The sequence below is a fragment of the Syngnathus leptorhynchus genome, chromosome 17 (assembly GCF_054491065.1).
Source record: "Syngnathus leptorhynchus isolate UIUO chromosome 17, UIUO_Slep, whole genome shotgun sequence".
Lineage (NCBI taxonomy): Eukaryota > Metazoa > Chordata > Actinopteri > Syngnathiformes > Syngnathidae > Syngnathus > Syngnathus leptorhynchus.
The window spans coordinates 3,381,192-3,400,008 of NC_141211.1; the positions used below are offsets into that span (position 1 = coordinate 3,381,192).

Sequence of the window (18,817 nt, forward strand, 5' to 3'; positions counted from 1 at the left end):
ACAAAAAAACACAAGAAATCATCACGCTTGGAAACAGGCTCATGTTTTATTCAACAGCCTTGACGAAGCATTTGTGAATCAAGGTCATAGGGTCAGGGTGCGTGTGTCAAGATGTGAAATGAGAAAGTGATAAGCGTGAATGTTGATCAAAGAGGATGAAGAACACATCAGGCGAAGGTGAAAATAGGCCTTCAACAACACCACTGAATAATGCTGAGGCCCGTAATGTTCATTTGAGATAACAAGCGCAACAAGCTCATTTGCATAATTTACCACATACGGTACACATGAATTTTAATGAGAGAGAGAGAGAGAGAGACGTCGTTGATCCACTTAACAAAAATCTAAGCGTCTAAACGTGTTAAATGGGACTTTAACATGTTACGTTTACACTGACGACAAATGCTGAATCGAGGAAGTGAAATAAAAGTCAATAAAATGACGTGATGACATCCGACGAACTCGAATGAAATAAAATTTCTCAAAAAAGTCATTTCAACGTCTCACCACATCGTAAACGTCCTCGTCGTGTTTGGGCACGTAGAGGAGCGTGCGGTCATCCACGGCCACCTTCAAGCGCAGGTAATGACCGGAAGGGTCTAATTTGTGTTTCTGCAGGATGACAACAGTACTAAAACACTTCTGAAGTAACTCACATGCATCTCCAAAATGGAGTTAAAATTCCCATGGTCACCTTGCAGATGGCGCTGAGGACCTCCAACGTCGTGTCGCCGGGCTGCACCACGGCCAGGATGGGCTGGTCGCCGGGTAGGCACACCCAGGAGGGGGCCAGGTTCTCAGGGAGCCACACGTCATTGTCCAGGGACAGCTGGGGAAGACTTTTCACCGAGCTCTCCCTCTCCTTCTGAAGAAATAGACGGGCGTGCGAATTAACAAGTCATGTTTGCTGGAGACACTTGACAGTATATACAATTATTTTCAGAGCTAATACATAACTATTCAAATTAAAGAGCCCAATGGAAGATGCTGGTACCCTCAAGCATCTGGAGGTCTAATTACAAAATCTCATTTGTGATCCCCTTGAGCTCCCATGTGGCTTTGAGCCCATGTGTGTGTGTGCGTGCATGCCAATCTGGCAGCCCGAGCCGCATCAACAGGACCTCACACATGGTGATCTTTCCGATCATATCAGGTGACAGCTTCCACAGATGTGAATGTGACTGGCTCTAGAATCCGTTTTACAGTCCTACGGCTTAATAGGTCTGAAAAGGCTGCCATTTTGTGTTGAGGAGGCCATTTTAGGATCATTTTGGTGTATTTGCAGGGGTCCTTCAAATAGGAATTTTGCCCGATTGCATAATTTCTTTCAAATATTACAGTTGCTAAATTTGATCCACATATAGTAGACAGTTGGGTGAAGAAAGAACTTCAGATTTAGTTTTTGGCAAATTGGGCAGAATTGTTGTAAAACAAACAAGATGGCTACACATCGTCTTAACAATTTATCCCCTAAAGCCAATTTAATCTGCAACATGAAATTTCACTTTCTATCATGAGTCGCCCTGTAAAAAAAGTTTCAACCAACCATGCCCTAAAATACACAGGACGTCATCCGTTTAGGTTTGAAGCAACCATTTAGATAAGGTAAAGATCAAAATGTCCCTCAGGCAGACAGCCGGTTGATCACCTTCGGGACCCGTTAACTTTAGCTCGCCCCGAGCGAAGGAAAAGAGAAGACGAGAAGGTGCCAAAGAGGGATGAGGATGCGCTGTTTGACAGGCTGAAAAGATGGTTGGGAATAGGAATAATTGCATTACGTGCGGATCAGACGCCGAGCGGTTAGCGAGAGACTTAATCTGGCAGATAGCGTCAAGTGAAAGACGGAACCTCGGAGGAATGCTCTCGGATGTGGAAAGGTTCAGCCGTAGTTCCCCATAATAAGCCATAACAAAAAGAAAAGAAAAAAAAAAAACACAAAAGGGATCTGACTGAAAGGAATTGGAAAATGGCAGCATGCTGCTGCTTTTAGCCTCAGGCCAGTGGGGAAGCTTGTAAGCCGTTAAACATGCGCAGACTCATCAAATGCTCCAGTAGGTACAGGAAGTGGCAAACATACCAAATTAAAAGCTGCAGTGATATTAAACCACATGTAAATACAACAAAATTAACTCGGCTCTTACGGATTTGTCGCTGGCCGAGTCTTCATACGTCGGTTCAGTGGGGGCTTTGGCCGGCTCGACGCCGTCAACAAACACCTGTTAAGATTTAAAAAGTCCGATGAGCGCATTGACGAGTACGACGCGCTCTACAGGGTAGATTTGCGCAGGTTTGTAACAGTCCACCTGGGTGACGGTGGGGTGCGGCACCTTGGACTTCCTGCGGGAGGCGGTGTCGATCCCCCAGAGCGACGAGAAGCGACTTCGCCGTTTGCTGAAGGTGCGAGAAGGTGTGGCTTGCCCGCGCCGCTTCACGCTCAACTCCGTGCGTGCGGATACCTGAAAGAACGCAAAAGTACATTTCATAAATTCAAATTGGACTTTTTACACTACTTTATTTATTTTTCCACAGAAAACAAGCTAGAAGGATCAAAACGATATCAAATATATCAAACAAATAAAATCGCCTATATTCAAATATAATGCATGGTTATTTACAGAAATGCTAAAATAAAAGATGAGCGTTGCAGCAACATTAATATACAGCACTGAGCGTAGGCAAAGATTTGAAAGCTTCACAATTATGTCTGCAAATAAAACGGACGGTGAGGGGGGGAAAAAAATCAATTGCGTGTTGATGTCTGACAGTGTGAGACAGCAGGGGGGGGGGGCAAGTTAGGGGGGATATGGAGACAAAGGAAAGGAAGGGAAAAGGATGGAGGGAGGGAGGAAGATGGAGGTTAGAGACAGAGACTTAAGCCTGTTTGGTGGGAAAGCGCCTCGGGGACGCTTCATATTGATCTGCCAATCAACACCATCAAACTGTCGTGTGTGTGTGTGTGTGTGTGTGTGTGTGTGTGTGTGTGTGCGTTCTGTTTCCTGGATAAGATTCTCCCCTTTCCCGTAAAACCCGCAGCATTGACTTAGTGAGCCGCATGCTGCTTCACTGAGCCATTATGGGATCGCGCCGCAACCTGGTGTCGTTATCACGTGTGCGAGTGGTACCAGCGCGTGGAAGGAGGACACGGAGAAGATCCCAAGGCGTCCCATGGCCAGCTTGGTGGGGCGCGAGGCAAATCCCAGCAGGCGCTTGGGGTTGGGGGGCTCGCCTCCCTGCAGGCTGGCCAGGTAGCAGCGGCAGCGGAATAGGTCCATGTGGAAACGCTCCAGATTCTGCTCCCACAGGAAGATCTGAAGCACAAAAGGCCACGGTCGCTTGAACGGCAAGAACAGAACATGGCGCCTGGCTCCACAAGTGAGATGTGGGAGTGATGACGATGAAGATGTCCAAGGCAAGGTGGGCCGTGGGAGGTGAAACACACAAAACGATGATAACACAGCAAAGAAATTCGCTTTGCTAAACGGACATTCTGCCAACTTTGCTGTTTTTACAAAAGTGACCAAATATGCCATTTGGGCCTACCTGCTCCAAGATGGTCTTCCTCTTCTTGGCGTCGGTGACGGTGGACAGCTGCATGTCGCCCATCTTCTTCATCTTCTCGTCCATGTCGATCTTCTGCTCCAGCTTGCGGATTTCGGCGCGCAGCAGGCGCACCGTGTCGTCGCGGTGGTGCTGCCGGGCCAGGGCGGCGGCGCACGCCGAGTGGATCGCCGTGATCCAGTTCTCCAGCTCAGTCTGACCTGACGTCTGAAGGGAGACAAAATGTACGGCGTGACGTGGCAATAGAAACCGGTGGACACAATGGATGAGTTATTGAAGTACATCTGTTGTTAAAGTCAGGTGGCATGCAAATGAGGTTCAGGTGAGACCGTGTGATAGCGGCGGCGGTCGGCCAGCTTAATAAGATTCCTTCAGGGAGTCTTTGTCCTCCGTTTGGTGAGTGTGACAGGCGTCGGCATACAAATGGTAAATTGTCACAGCTCACAATGCTCAGCGACAGCTCGCCCTTTAAGCACGTCAGCCCGCCCGTATGAACGTGCTGCACATATTTACACAAGAAAGGCCACGTACCTGGAAGAGGAAAGCGTCTCCGGCCGAGTTGCTGAGGCAGAAGACAAAATCTTTCTTGGGGTGTTCCGGAACCGCCTGCACGATGGCGTTCTCGGCCCAGAGCGCGTGTTTGGGAACGCTGGTGTGGTCGATGCCCGAGCGACCGTCCGACTCGTACAGGAACAGCGTGCAGCCTGCAGAGAATGCAAAAAAACAACAACAACCCGTCAGTCACTGTACATTGATGATATTTTTTCCCAATCTAACACATTTATGATCCAAAAATAATCATCAATCAAAGATGACAACAAAAATAGGCTTTGTTTTCATGCAACTTTAGTCTCAGGCTATATAGTCTTCCTAGTGGTTGCAAGGGGAATTACACCCAATATAAATTGAGCGCTCCACCAAAATAGAGTTAACTGTAGCCCCAAAAATGTTGCAAGGGCAAATACAGTGTCAGCGCGTTCTGCACACGCCACAAGAAGTGATTTATTCATCTGCGTGGAGATGAGGCAAGGCAGTTGTTGCATTTCACGAGGATGAAACGGATTAGACAAGGACGCCGGCGTGAAATTAAACGAGGCGGAGGACAGAAAATGGAAAACACAGAAGAGGCGCAGCAGACAACCCCGCTCAAGGTCACGCGGGCTGCGTTTGAGTACCTTTGAGCGAAACCCAGTAGTGTTTCCACTTGCGTCTGGTGGCCGGCTCAACCTTCTTGCTCTTCTTGTGGACCAGGAAGTTCTTGACAGCCAACGCGCCCGCCTTTCGTACCGTGCTGTGGGCGCAGGCCGACGCCACCGCCGACTCCGACGGGTAAGCGCTGCTGAGCGTGCCGCTGCTCTGCTCGTCGCTGACTGCTGAGCACACCTCTAAGCGGTCCTGGCCTCGGTGTGCCTGGAGAAATGAGTAAATATTTAATCATGAATCAATTGATAGTTAATCAAAGCAGAAACCAAACTGACCCAGACTTGATTGTCCAGCTCCTTGCGAAAGTTCTCGTAGACGCCTCCGCTGCTACCCCGCGCCTCCGCCGCGCCGGCGCTGCTGCTTCCGCTGTCGCTGCCGTTGTGGAAGAGGGCACTCTCGACGGCCGAGTACACGGAGAAGGACGCCGACATGGCTTTGCAGCGCCGGGATAACGGCTCGCCGTCCGCCGCCGCCTCCGTCTCGGCCGTCACGCCGTCAATGCCGCTATCGCCGTACTCGCTACCCTCGCCCAGTGCGGATGAGATGTCCTGTCAAAAGGAGGATGCAATTCATAATTAGCTAAGCTAAACCGATAAAGCCTTTTTTTCGAGGGTATGAGCGGGGAATGAGGCGGTATGCCAATTTCACAATAAAGCAATGGTGGTACATCACTCAGCATACAGGAGCAGCTTGTTGGTACACACACAATGTGGCCATTTATGTTACATATATAGAATGTGTGTGTGTTAACACTTAAGAGTGTGCGCCTGTGTTTCCGCTGGAAAGTTTTCCACGAGAGGTTCAGTGTCCTCTCCTCAGAGGTCGTCTTAAGAAACTGAGACTCTGTTCTGTTTCCTCCATGTTTTGCCGCCTTGTCGTCTATTTATAGCTGCTGTACTCTCCCCCCCGACCCGACACACACACACACACACACGGGCATGTCTGAGTGAATTGGTGATGAGCACTTAGGGTGCAGCTTGGGTTTTTTGGGAACGAAGCTTCTCTTGTTGTGGACTTTGCTACTAATGTGACGACGACACAAAGTGACAGTTGTTGCTTTCACAAATCTCCTGGTGACTTCTTTTTAAGTCAATCAGCTTTTGCCCATGGACCAAGTCAATGAAAAATTAAACAAGTGTGTCGGTTTGGAATGTGTACAACCCTGGAGGGACAACGTACACATAATTAAAGCAAAACTAGTTGAAGCATTATATAAGTAAAACCTTAAATGAATAAAAAGATTGTTTTACCTGCGTGGTTTGCGCACGGCGTCCCTGAAAAACGGGCCGCTGAGGCGGCATCGGCGCCGTACCGAGCCCCGACGGCCCCTCCGAGAGGCAGTGCGAGCGTCGGCAGGGGAGCGTGAAAGCCACGTACGCGCCGCCGCCGTCCTCCTCGCTCGGAGACATCGGCCCCGTCTCGGCGTCGTCGTCCTGCTCGCCCTCTCTGCGGCGTGCCCTTTGGCCCCTGAGCCTCGCGCCGTGGTGGCCGCACAGGTGGTCCAGCGATGAGGCGCGCTCGGCTACACCTGTCACACGCATCGGTGCATACATTCAAAATATGGCATCTCATTTTATTTCTCCATTTATTGTATGATGCTGCAGTGCATCTTGGAATTCAGCATGAAATAAATTAAATGTGTCCCAAGAGGTGTTGCTGCTGAGAACTGTGATGTAACTAAATTCCGCACCGTTGGGTCCTCTGGGCTGTCGGCTGAACTGCTCCTCTTCCTCTTCTTCCTCCTCCTCGCCTCCATCCACCATTTCCTCCGTGCTGGTCATGTGTTCCTGGCTGAGGTCCGACAGCGAGAACTCCAGACTGTCCTCCCTCCACATGTCGGCCGACTTGGAGCGCTTCTTCTTGAAGCTGGACGCGTCGTCACCCGGCGCGGGCGAAGCAGAGGCGTCGTGCTCCTCGGGCCTTAAGGTCATGGCCACGCGCTGAGTCCAGTGCGGGTTGACGCCAAAGCGGGCCAGGCCGCCGGCGTCGGTGTCGTCGTCCGGGCCAGCGTCCAACGAACGCGGGATGCTGGGTGTGCTGGAGGAGCGTGTGGACGCCTCCGAATTGCGGTGGCGCTCGGGCTGCTTGGCCGACAGCGAGTGACGAGGGCGGCGGGCAGCTGGCCGCTTGGAGGCCGACGACAGGCGGAAAGAGCGTGACGACGTGTGCTTGCGGGAGAGATGTCCGGCGGACCCGCCGTGGAAGGCGTTCTCGCCGTTTTGGCTCTCCACATTCCCCATCGTGCAACTGCAGATTACATGGCATTTTTATCAACATTTTGAGAAATATTTGACTTATTTTCAGAAATATGAGATAACAAAATAAGTTTACACTTGCAAGAGTTCCAACCTGATGTCAAGGTCCGGGACTTAGCAGCATCTCAGCCTCGCCATCTTGCAAGCGCATCATTCTCCGCGTCACGCTCGCAAGGCGATTAAGACGGCGGGGAAAACCTCACGATGTCCTGTACGCCCAAAAAAAAAGAAAAAAAAAAGCATCAACAAAATATTACATAATACTTTTTATATTTATTTTTTGAAGTCATGTCCAAAGCCTCTTTCGAGTAGTCGGGTTGACCTAAAACACGAGGAAGACCAAAAAAAAAAAAAAGGGATAAAAGTGAGACGCATGTACGCGGTACAGCAAGTCCTAACGTCACACCACACCTCTTTGAACTACACCCTGGAAACTCGCAGCCCCACCACAAAACGTTCGGGCATGTGCGCACACGCCAACGCCAGCCGCTTTGCAACCTCGCCAGAAAACACATCCACTCGTATGCGCCACCGAGCGCAGCGAGCAGAATGAAAGGATGAAAGCGACTGTGATGTCATGTGATGCAAATGATACGTAATCATTGAAAGGCAGCGCCGAGAAGCGTGACATCACTTCTGTCGTGCATTACGTTACACAGCCTTGCGGTGTCACATTAAAGAGGAACGCTTGAAGGAAGTCAAATCATGCAGTTATCAAAGCAAACGTCTTCGAATGTTTGTTTAGCTTCATGCTAACAAACGATGGAAAGGAGCTGTCGAATAGCTTGAACACAGACGGTGGCGCAACACTTGTAGACAGACAATATAACAGTACCTCAAGGCATACTGTCTTGATCCTCTGCCAAGAGTTCATTTTTACTTACTGAGGCGTTTTGACCAGCTTACGTTAAACTGCCGCCAAATGAGTGGCACATTTCTCACTAAATGAAGGCAAATTTCAATGAATGAAAACTATCACTTTTAAATGAAAGAAAAACTCCTTGGTGAAGAAACTAAATATGCCGTATCCCACGTGTAAAAACGACCTCTTGAGGCCTTTCTATTTCCATACCTGTTCAGCATGTGTACTTTGTGTATGTATGAAAGCCATCTGAGTACACAAGAGTAACAGTCTTGCTTTCCGTCTCAGTGTTTACTCTCTTTTTGTTGACTTTCCTTTGCCCTACGGCGAGGTGTGTGTGTGTGTGTGTGTGTGTGTGTGTGTGTGTGTGTGTGTGTGTGTGTGTGTGTGTGTGTGTGTGTGTGTGTGTGTTTGGGGGTACGCAGCTATGAATAGAATGGTGTGTGAAATGGAAGCAGAAGCGGATGCTTTGTGAGGGGGTGAGGGAGGTTATTGGTGCTGAGCTTGAAGTGAAGACAAGTGGTTTTGCTTCAGCCTGGCAGCGGACTCGCTCGATCTTCTCTTTGTCATGATTATCTTTGCCAGATGGTTCAACATTGGAATATTTTAGCAGCGACACTTTGCAGGTTGCAGCATTTATGGATGCAAACTAATTACAGTAACGTCAATTCAAAATAACATTTCGGGAGGTAGCAAAACGCAAACGAGCCAAGTCTCCCTCATCTATAAAACAAAAGGAAACAGAGTTTAATTTGTACTATTCTTGACAGGGCATTTGCATATCTTGGGCATGCTTCTTGACTGCCTTTTTTTTTTTTAAAGATGCGTTCCCAATGTGAATCACTCTTGAATACCGACACTTTGCACTCCACCCACAGCCCATAAATCATCATCACAAAGAGGTGTGCATGACTCAGTGCCGTCGCCTCCTGGAACAACAACAACAACTTGTACCATCTGTGAAAAATTTGAAATGACTTTGTCGGGCTGGATGTTCTCCTAAGTGGTTGTTTGAAGGAAGAGCTAAATGCTAATTAGCTGGTAAGTCATAGTTAAAGGTTTTAACTTTCAAGATGGTGCCAAACGTGCTAGTTTGTTTGCTAGCTGCACCTAGCCCTGCCTGGAAGTTGAACTAACAGCACTAACAAGCTGTCATGAAATGAAATGGTTTGAAATAGAAGACTGGCAGGTAGACTGATTTTTCCCTGACCTCCGCGAGGACCTTTGGGCCACTTTGCTCCTGGCAAAGTCATAAAAGCCACTGACGTAGTCCCTGGGCTTCACCTGCCCTCGGGGCTTTTCCTGCACCTTTGACATTCCTCACATAGTTAACTCCTCAACCTATCCCTGCCCATTGAAGCAAGTAGCTGAGGTTGACGCTCTTTCTCTGGAAGGGAGCAGGAATTCCTGAGTAGAAGAAAAATGGGATCTGAGGAAACAGCTTCGAATGCAAGATCGGACATGCTTGTAGGCTAGCTAGTTCTCAATTAGCATAGCATCATGACATGTGCGTCAAAGAGGCTTCACGCCCACACTCGCTCTGTCTGAGACATCAGCGGTTGGGTTTCCCGGACGGGAGATTAGTTTCTTATTCATGCCTTCGGGATCTGACGAGCCGTCACAAGCGCAAATCGTCGGGCTCCCCGTCCCTCGCAGTCTCCATTCCTGACACACAAACGGCGTCCCCGTTGCTTTAATCAGACAGCGTTTAAAGCTTCATCGGTGCTCGGCGTTGAGTGGCACAACAAAGCTTCTGGTTTCTACATAAAAGTACAAAAACGCGAGGCGGGAAACGGGATTAGCGTCACAGAGTTTGAGATGCGCAATTGCTGCCAATTGCTGTCGACGAGCCAAGCCAATCTCACGGGAAATGTGAGTGACAGCCCGTCCTAAATCCCGATGGCATCGTTTCCGCACGCCATTTCGGTGCATGGCGTGTCACGTGGTGTTAAAGACGTGCAAAATCCTCAGCGGGACAATTGCGGCCAAACGCGACAGCGTGGGCCGACCCAACCGTATGTGGGAGCTTCAGGCCTTGACTGAGGTCCGCACTTTAATTTTCTTCCACAAAAGTGGGAAGGGGATACAGAACCACAACATTTGAGGGTATCGGAGGATCCAGCGCTAACGATAAGCGTTAACGAGCGATTCCCTCCACTCTGCTCCTCAAGTGGCGCTAACCTCATTAAAGACGCTCCTCCAGGAGATTACGTCGCACGCTTCTCAGCACGGCCGACTGCCGTCTGCGCTACGGTACAGTTGGGGATTACCATAATTTAAAATAAAATCCCCTCAGGCACTAGTGCGAGGGTAGTGGTGGTAAAGGGGGGGTGGGACGGGGTTCCGACGCTTCGCTAACTCAGCGCAGATCCGACAAGACAAACACCAAAGATTTAAACCTCCGCCGATGATAGAGTCACCAATTTCCCGGCTCGGGGGGGTAGTAACGGTGGCAGCGTGAACGATCAATTACTTGGCTGTTGAGGGAGGACCAGACCAGAGGCGGCAAAGCGCAGAAGGAGCAAAGTCCCGCTCTGTTGGATTTAGTGTGAAACAATCTCTCCGGCTAAACTCGGCGAGAAAGGATACCATATTTTAATCCATGGTATTTTCACACGTGAGAGCTTATCTCGGCAAATCCCCGCGACTTTTAACCCCGCCGCCGCCAGCTAGAAAGGTGCGCTTGTCAGCAAATTGCGGGCCTCGGTTTCTTCTGAAGAGTCGGCGAAATAACAGCGAGGTTGAGTGGCCCACAGCGTCGGATATCAGGCAAAAGGTAGAAATGACGGAGGGGTGGATGGTGCTGATGGACTGATGAGAGGCTCTTAGAGGGGGGGGAGGGGATGGAGTTGGGGGTGCGCAGGTAGACTAATGAATGTTGGGTGGGGGGAGGGGGATCCGTGAATAATGGGGTGTGTGTGGAGGGGTTCCTGTCTGTGGTGGCTGCTTCCATGTAAATTTACAGAATAGTCACAAATAAGCAAGAACAAGCAATCAAAAATGAGAAAACAAATGTAGCTATGCCTTCCCCTTTGTCACCAGCTCCCTTCGCAAAAGTGTGGTGGGGGGGGTTATCTTCGCACGTCCCCGCACCTGAGTCAACACGGCTCTCGCAAACAAATCCAAGCTGAGACAGAGGACAATGCGATGGCGAAGAACTCTCGGTGAGAATGTTGCAGGCAAACGCCATCCGACTGGAAAGACCTGAACACAAATCAGGCCAATTTAATGAGGTATTCTCTGATGCCGGCGCCGGCCGGCAAGTTTGCCAAATGAAAAAGGGAATGTGAGAACAGTCGGACGTTCGCCACCCTTCTTTCTCTTCGGCACACATCTGCCGCTTTCGTTTTGTTCATTCACCGAGGCCGGCGCCTACGCCCAAGTTCATTATGATACCGGTTCGACCAAATACTGTACCGAGTTCAGTGTAAGGTTTCTGCCTTCTAGATATCGTTTGAACTTGATCCCACTTTCACTCACGTGATTGTATTTGTTAACGACGGGGATTTGACACGATACACAATTCTCCGATTTGTACCCCGTGGCTAAGCATACGGGACGTTATTGATTCCTAATTTGTCCATCAGGATTTCCGGATCTAGCTCTGACGGGGAACTCGAATCGGCAACTTTAAGTCTTGGTTCAACGCTTCACAAAAGCGTTAGCGTGCGGGATCTTGTCTTTTTAAAGACGTCTTGGGACCGAAAACAAAAAGTGGAGGATGTTGGATCCAGGTCAGTGGTTCCATTTCCTGATGGAGAGCGCTCACACACGCTCGGGCTTATTGTCGAGGTCGGTCGCCGCGCTGAATGGAACGTGGCCTCTCGGCGCATTAGCGACCTGCGTGAGCTCAGTGTGACACTGACACCCAATGCGTGGCCTAAGGGTGACGAGGAGGGACAAAGGCAACGTGACCCTACAAACACACATGAAAATAAGCGTGGCATGATCAAACAATAATGAATGGTGAGGCTGCATCGCAGTGCTTCGCATCACTTCCAGGTCAACGGGCGGAAGGGAGGGAGGGAGCGCCAAGAGGAGACCAAAGTCCCTTTCACATGAGCACTTTCAACAAAATGGGTGCATCGAGGATAGACGCATACGTGCGTGCTTGTAAGGCGACGCCGATTAAAGATAATGAGTGGACGCAGCCGGGCTGTCACGCTGACAGAAGGATGGACGGAAGCGGGAAGGAAGGTCAAGAAGGAGGGTCAAGTCCATCGCCGTCACAAGCAGACAAAAAGGGGGGGGGGGGGGGGGGGGGAAATTAACGAGGGAACGCACCCCTACGCCCCCTGCCCACTCCATCATTCCTCATGTCAAAGCCACGTGCGCGCTGCTAGCAAGGATGACATCCGGCACAACCGGACCGGCCGCATCGCAAACCGACTCGTGTGCTCCTTACTGCCCATGTGTGTTGCAAGTATTTATCTGCCTCTGTCTATCTACCTACCTGTGTCCATCCATCCATCCATCCCTCCCTCCATCCATAACACAGCTGGCTGTATTGTGTTTATCAGTCGTATCATCCATCCAGAAATGCTATCGAGCCCATCCGTCTGTCTATGAGCGATCCGACGCTTGCTATAATGAACATACAGAACAAACATTCCGGCGCGTCACCGCCATCGACTGTCAGTTCTGTCAAGCGTGCTTTGTGTAGGAACGCGCGCGCACACACAAACTCTGCTTGATCGCATGTGTGTCGACGTGCACGTGGTGGGCGGGTGGGGGGTCTTCCTATGTAAGCCTTTGCTGAGCAGAGGGGGGGGGAAAAAAGAGGGAAGAACATGAAAGGCCGGAAAGACGAGCTCATGTTCCTCCGTCGACGTGACTTCATTTACAAGAAATATCTTTCATAATACTTTGCATTTGTCATTAGTGTTTGTTTTCATTTGCCAGCGTCAACTCCACTCCGCTCACGATGCGGACTGCTGACTGGGTGATTTGGATTCATGGCAAACGTGGATTTAGCCAACGTCTCGGTTGTACCTATCGTAACATCAAATAGACGGATCGGTGATGGATTATTGATGGATTGTGTCAAGAGGCAAAAGTACCCCAAGGTATCCACGCCTCGTCTATTCACACGCGCTATAGGTGACTTCGCAGCGGGGGCAGAGTATCAAAGTGGGTCACTCGCTACACGCGCGCACACACTTTTACAAAACACACACGCGCCACAGGGCTCGCCTCCTCGAGTCCCATCCCCCCCCCCCTTTTACACACACAATATTAGCTCGACTGTACGCACACAGAGCACATGCTTGTGTGAGTGCGCATACACCCACCCACACACACACATACTCATTGACGGGGGATAATCAGAGTGTACGAGATAATGGCTTCTTTGCCTCCGTTCTGCAGCCCCGGGCTTGGGTTAAGTCTAAAAACAAAGTGCGCACGTTCACGCGCGCTTTTGGACAGACATACGCAAATACACTTAGGTTTATCCGCCACTATAAATCCTTTCACGGGTCACCTATTTTGAAACACAGCTCTCCAAAGTGATCAGGAAGTGACACATTTTCAATAGAAATGCGCTGGACAGTAAAGTTGGGGAGGGGGGGGGGGGTTGAATAAAGAGCGCATATCCGCTCTATCGATTGGTACATATTAATGCATGTTAAATATCAGGATATGTTGACGCATAACAATGTGAGTTTGAGTGACCTTATGAGATGGATGGTATTGATAATATTGTAGTGAATAAAAACACAAGAAGTACATGATCAAATGGAATGCCCGGGAAGTGTATCAGGAGAAATGTCACTCAATCGTGCCGGCGGTTAGTTGTTATCGTATGTGTGTGTGCGTGAGTCACTTTTGAACATGAATGATTGATAAAACGCCTGGCCCACTGAGCATGCACGTAAATAAATGAATAGTGGCGCTCGTGCCTTCACGTCAGGATTATCCCACACACATGGGCTCGTGTCACACGAACACATATGGGTGAAAAGCCCCTAAAAAAAAAAAAGTGGTTGAAAATAGAAATAAAAAGCATGCGGCCGTACCTCAGTGCAGCGGTTGCCCAAGACGGGAGAATCCAAGCGGTAGTCCTGCACACATTAAAGCGCACACATGCTGCCTCCTTGCACGCCCAGACTAGACTGAGAACTGTGTGGAGAGAGAGAGAGAGAGCGAGAGAGAGAGGGGGGTGAGTGTGTGTGCCTGCGAGAGCCCGCCTACCCACACACACTTACACACTCCTCCCTCAATTGGCAGTGGACTGCCAGCATGTGTGTGTGTGTGTGTGTGTGTGTGTGTGTGTGTGTGTGTGTGTGTGTGTGTGTGTGTGTCTGTCCTCCCTTTAATTGCTGCTCATTGGCCTCAAGACTCACACACACACATTTATTTATTTTTTTGCTTGAGTTTACAGAAAGTTGTGTTGATCAACCAAACTCAATTGGTTCAAGGGAAATTACGTTGGACATTTTTCATGGCTCACCACCAATCAAAACTGCCTCAACAAGTACAGTAGTAACCGGAGATGCAAGTGACATTTGCTCCGGGATCACACTTTTTTTTTTTTAATTATCGTATACATTTGTGAGGAGCTTGACCTTGGTCAGCAGGGGAGGAAGGGAGGAATGAAGCGAAGCCACATTCAGATTTTGCTAGCAGCTCGGGAAGTGCACACTGTCGCTGAAAAAGACTACTCGTAGAACATGGAAAAAAAAATATGGTTCAATTTAGCAGGAGGCGTGTCTATCATGAGTGTGACCGTCGCGACCGTTTTAGGATACGTTCTTTGACCGATCTGTCTCGTATACAAGACAGATTTAATTGTTGTTAGTTGATTTCCGGTGGTAATCTAAACACCGCTTGATGATGAGCATTCATGCAGAAAAAAGTGAGATGTTGGCTGCGGGACAAACAAAGATTGCATAACAAGCGGCTGATCTTCATTCTCTGTCAGAGATCAAGCTTCTGCATCCGACGTTTGGATGAGAAAATATGACGGCCGCAAAGGCTCCAACGCAGCCACTCTGTCATCCGGCACGTACGCTTGTGCTTTTCCCGAACACGACCCTCCGCGGGGGTCCGGCTGCAACAGGAAGCGGGCGATTGAGCGGGATGAAGCGGGGTCAAACAAGACCGCTTCCCACAGAACTAGCCAAACATGGCGTTATTGGCTTGTAATAGAATTAAGGGGGTGGCGTGGAAGCGATTTAGCGGATTAAAGGCCGCCATGGCGTGCCGCGACAAGCTGCAGCGCTAAAGGCACAGGTTGAGGATCATTATGCAAGAGCGGACGGTAGGCAGACGTGATGACGTTTTTTTCAGTCTGCATTGTTTGTGGGTTTTGTCCCACGTTGCCACACCTGAAACCGGCCGGCGTCGGCGCCACTTTTATTACATCATGCTGAATGACTTAAAACTTTCCAAACTTTTGCAGATTCGTGTGTTCTGTGGAAATCTGGCCACCCTCTGAGAAATAACCGAGAGGAAATGCATGACTGCCGAGGTGTCAATCAATCATTGTGCAATCGCATTATACATAAATGACCGAAAATGCGGTGGACCTTTTTGTTTGACTCCGTGGATTATTTCTAATCATTCGGTTTATCTGTCGTGAGCAACCATGCCGGGTTATGGGCGAAGTGAACTATCTGGTCGCCCGATTTTTTTCAGCAGCTTTGCCAGATAAAATAGGCTGAATGCATAATATATGTATTTATATACTTCTGGCCAAACAAGACTACACACATGCGCGCTTGGCGCCTCGTATGACACGGCGGCTTGCAGAGTTCCGCTTTTGCCCCGGGTCATGTCAGCTAATCCCTGTCTGGCCAACTTATATTTTCCATTAGCGAGGAACACCGTCGTGCATTCTAATGTGCAAGGCAATCATACGGACGGCGCATTGCTCGGTCTTAGTAGCCGGGACGTGAAAGCGACGTCGGGTGTTGCGATACCAGGGAACGTTTATATGACAACAATCAAGGGGAAACATTTTTCAAGACAAACTATGTCAGACTAGCCAAGGCCGTTGAGCTATTTCGTCAAATGACCCCCCAGGGAGCGATGGCCAACGAGCCAATGAAAGAAGATGAAACATTTACTAGCGCTAGTAGCTCAACTGGGCTGTTCCACAAATAGGATGCCTCTCAATACTTTGTAAAACTGTCGTAGGGCGTAATTTTCAAAGCTGCATTCCTGCACTTTCTGGAACCAAATAAAATAATGAATAAATAAAAGAGCAACACATCTCACTTTGAATGATAACTGTCGCTGCCCAATGTTTTTCTACTGGCCTTGATAAATTAGCCAGGATCTCATTTTGAACGGTTCCGCTTGTCCAAACAAAATTTCTCGTTCTGGGGTAGAGTCCCTGCGGTCGAAATGTCTTATTAGAGGCCGTGACTTGAAATGGAAAAAAATAAAAGCACCATATGTGATGTACCAGCTGCTCTTTGCAAACATGCTAACCTACCATTGCGCGCTTCTTAGCACAAGGTCATACAACATACACCCATACACACACACACGTCTGTAGCCTGCAGCTACTCATGAATATTAATGAGCAGCCGTACTTTTGCTAACCAGGAATGCTGCAATTAGACGAGACAAACAACTGAAAGACTAATTCAGGCTAACGTAGCCCACAAACCTTTATCGATTTGATATTTCCTGACAAATTGGTGACATTTTCCTGTTTCCACATTATGAACTTAAAATGTTGAAATTATATTGAAAACAAATGCATTTTAAAAGCCATCGGGCATACAAATTATCGGCTTTTTCCCCTCATCATGTCAACTCGAGATCAAAAGTCTGGATAAAAATGGAGTCAGCTTGTTTGCTTTGTTGCAGAAGTTTCAGTTAGGAGATTCATTTACGCCTCTTACACTACTGAGTCAGCTCATTGTTTGATTTATGTATCACCCACAGCTCAAAGAGCTTTGAAGAAGAGTTTGGCGAGATGATGTAACCACAGTAGTTTGCTTTTGTGAAATATTAAAGACTTTCATCTGCTTGGAGTGTAATTTAAGTCATCTTGGCTGGTGTCCTCCACACCGTCGCGCACGCTTAGCCACTTTGAGCTCCTCTAAAAGCAATGTCCTATTTTTAAACGTGAATACACTTAATTGTGTGTGAAAAGAGCACTTCGGAGGGCATTGTTAATCATCGCGCCATTTACGTTTGCCTCGGGCACAAACTGAGGAGGAATAAGACACTGGCATGCGCAAAGAGTATTTCGAAGCACGCTATAAAGGGAAAGTAAAGTTTGACCAAAAAAATTAACTCAGATTTATCTGCATGCTGCTGTAGCTACTCCCATCCTAATTTCGGCACAAAGCGACTGTACATTTGGTCATAGGTCTTCAACTAATATGATTATTTCTGACTGGAATGTCAGTATTCCGGATTAGTTAACAGTTTCCGGGTCAAACAGCACAAGAGTCTTGTTAGTCGCCCAGTTGTGTCTCATCACATCGCTCGCTTCGAGGAACACCGAGCCGGCTTAGTGTCTCGGCCGTTTCCGCATGCGAGTCGACGTCGTAGATGATTTCAAATTTCAGTCAGTTGGATCTACAATGGTTGGAGTGCTGGGAAGCAGCCGAACACTTGACTGATACATTTCACACACACACACGTGACAGACTTCATTGGGAAAAAGTGGATGCACGTAGAATCCCAACCCGCATTTGGAGAAAAAAAAACAAACACACCAGGAGATTAAAAATAATGTACAAACAAAACAAAATGATTTCCGCTCTTCGTTTTTCATGCTCAGCACTTCCTTCTCAGCTAAATATTTAGTTTGGAAACATGTGAACAAAGAAGGGGGGGGGGGGGGCATTTATGTAATGGAACTCCCTGCAGGGAAAAGCCTCAACCAGCTGATTCATGGGAACGAAAGATTCTTGCTAAAAATAAATACCCGTATGTATGAAATATATTTTGCACCAGGAGCTGTGTTGCCACTTGGCAATAAATGGAAATGTCATGAAAGTATTTTTTTCAAGTATTCAAGCACTCACTGAAAAGTCTCGCATGCTTGACAAATTTCCCTCACTTGATCGATTCCCGTCGGAGTCGGACATCCGAAGCATCCCCGGAATGCCGCGCCGAGTAATCGGCCACTCCCGTCGTCGTGGCGATCGGCACATTCTGGAGCGGGAAGAAACAACAGGTTGTGAGTGAAACGGAGGGCTGAGTGTCACGTGACAAGACGAGTCGTGGTGGCATTTGGGAGCTCCACTTTCACATGAGGAACAGCTCAGGGTTCAGAGGTCAGGTCACGGGGTCTTTGTAATTAGTCTGTCTGCGGAGGACCATTTATGACCTCTCAGACCTGGCATCAGTCTGCAGAGTTCTCTCCAAATTTAGTTCTGGGGTCAATTATCTGGGAAGATAGCATAATCTCGACCCTTGTCGTACTAGGAACTAACACTTTGGTATATTTTAGGTAAATAGCCAAATAGCGTCCAGACATTCACAATAAAAGCATGTGAAGGAGGCAGGCATTCCTGGTGCCTTTTCCAAATGTACGTAACTGCCATTAGCACCTCCGTGCGCAAGCGGGTGATGGATATCGGGCGGCAGCGTGACTTTTACCTCTTTCTCTCTAATATGGTGGAGGTCACTTGAATGATTCCTCAATTGCAAGTTATGCAATGCTGTACATTTTCTTTACATCCCATTAAATGCTTTTCGACCTCTTGAAGCTTTTTCTCTTCAGTCTCTATTATTCATCACCTCCGCATGTAAGTCTATTTATAACAGCTTTTAGCGTCTGTCAGTCAGGCTACAAATGCACTTCTCAACTGTACAAGATGAGCATTGATGCAGCAGAACAAGGTGCCGAGCTCAAAGCTATACAAATGCAAGCCCCCGTGTATATTTAAATTACACAGGGCCAGTGCCGCAGTGGTCATATATAAATGTGTGCTATGAAATGATAAAACTTCAGAAGAAAAAAAAAAAA

The 18,817-nt window shown here is 48.4% G+C and overlaps 1 protein-coding gene across 10 annotated transcripts in view; it reads right to left on the reverse strand.

Annotated features, from left to right (window-relative positions):
- Positions 1-18,817, reverse strand: part of LOC147043078 (rho guanine nucleotide exchange factor TIAM1-like) — a 28,793-nt gene that overhangs the window by 8,756 nt on the left and 1,220 nt on the right. For 3 of the 10 annotated variants that reach the window (XM_085936160.1, XM_085936159.1, XM_085936157.1), the window contains 14 exons: positions 17,871-18,000; positions 13,896-13,998; positions 7,111-7,225; positions 6,452-7,008; positions 6,012-6,289; positions 5,037-5,309; positions 4,734-4,968; positions 4,090-4,262; positions 3,541-3,765; positions 3,123-3,308; positions 2,304-2,456; positions 2,142-2,216; positions 695-865; positions 508-612 (listed from right to left, as the gene is read on the reverse strand). In XM_085936160.1, the coding sequence (XP_085792286.1) occupies positions 508-612; positions 695-865; positions 2,142-2,216; positions 2,304-2,456; positions 3,123-3,308; positions 3,541-3,765; positions 4,090-4,262; positions 4,734-4,968; positions 5,037-5,309; positions 6,012-6,289; positions 6,452-7,001 (2,424 nt within the window). In that variant the 5' untranslated portion in view covers positions 7,002-7,008; positions 7,111-7,225; positions 13,896-13,998; positions 17,871-18,000. Of the gene's footprint in view, positions 1-507; positions 613-694; positions 866-2,141; positions 2,217-2,303; positions 2,457-3,122; positions 3,309-3,540; positions 3,766-4,089; positions 4,263-4,733; positions 4,969-5,036; positions 5,310-6,011; positions 6,290-6,451; positions 7,009-7,092; positions 7,226-7,427; positions 7,512-13,895; positions 13,999-17,870; positions 18,001-18,817 lie in introns of those variants that run through there. The other 7 variants (XM_085936161.1, XM_085936158.1, XM_085936166.1 and 4 more) reach the window with 6 other exon arrangements.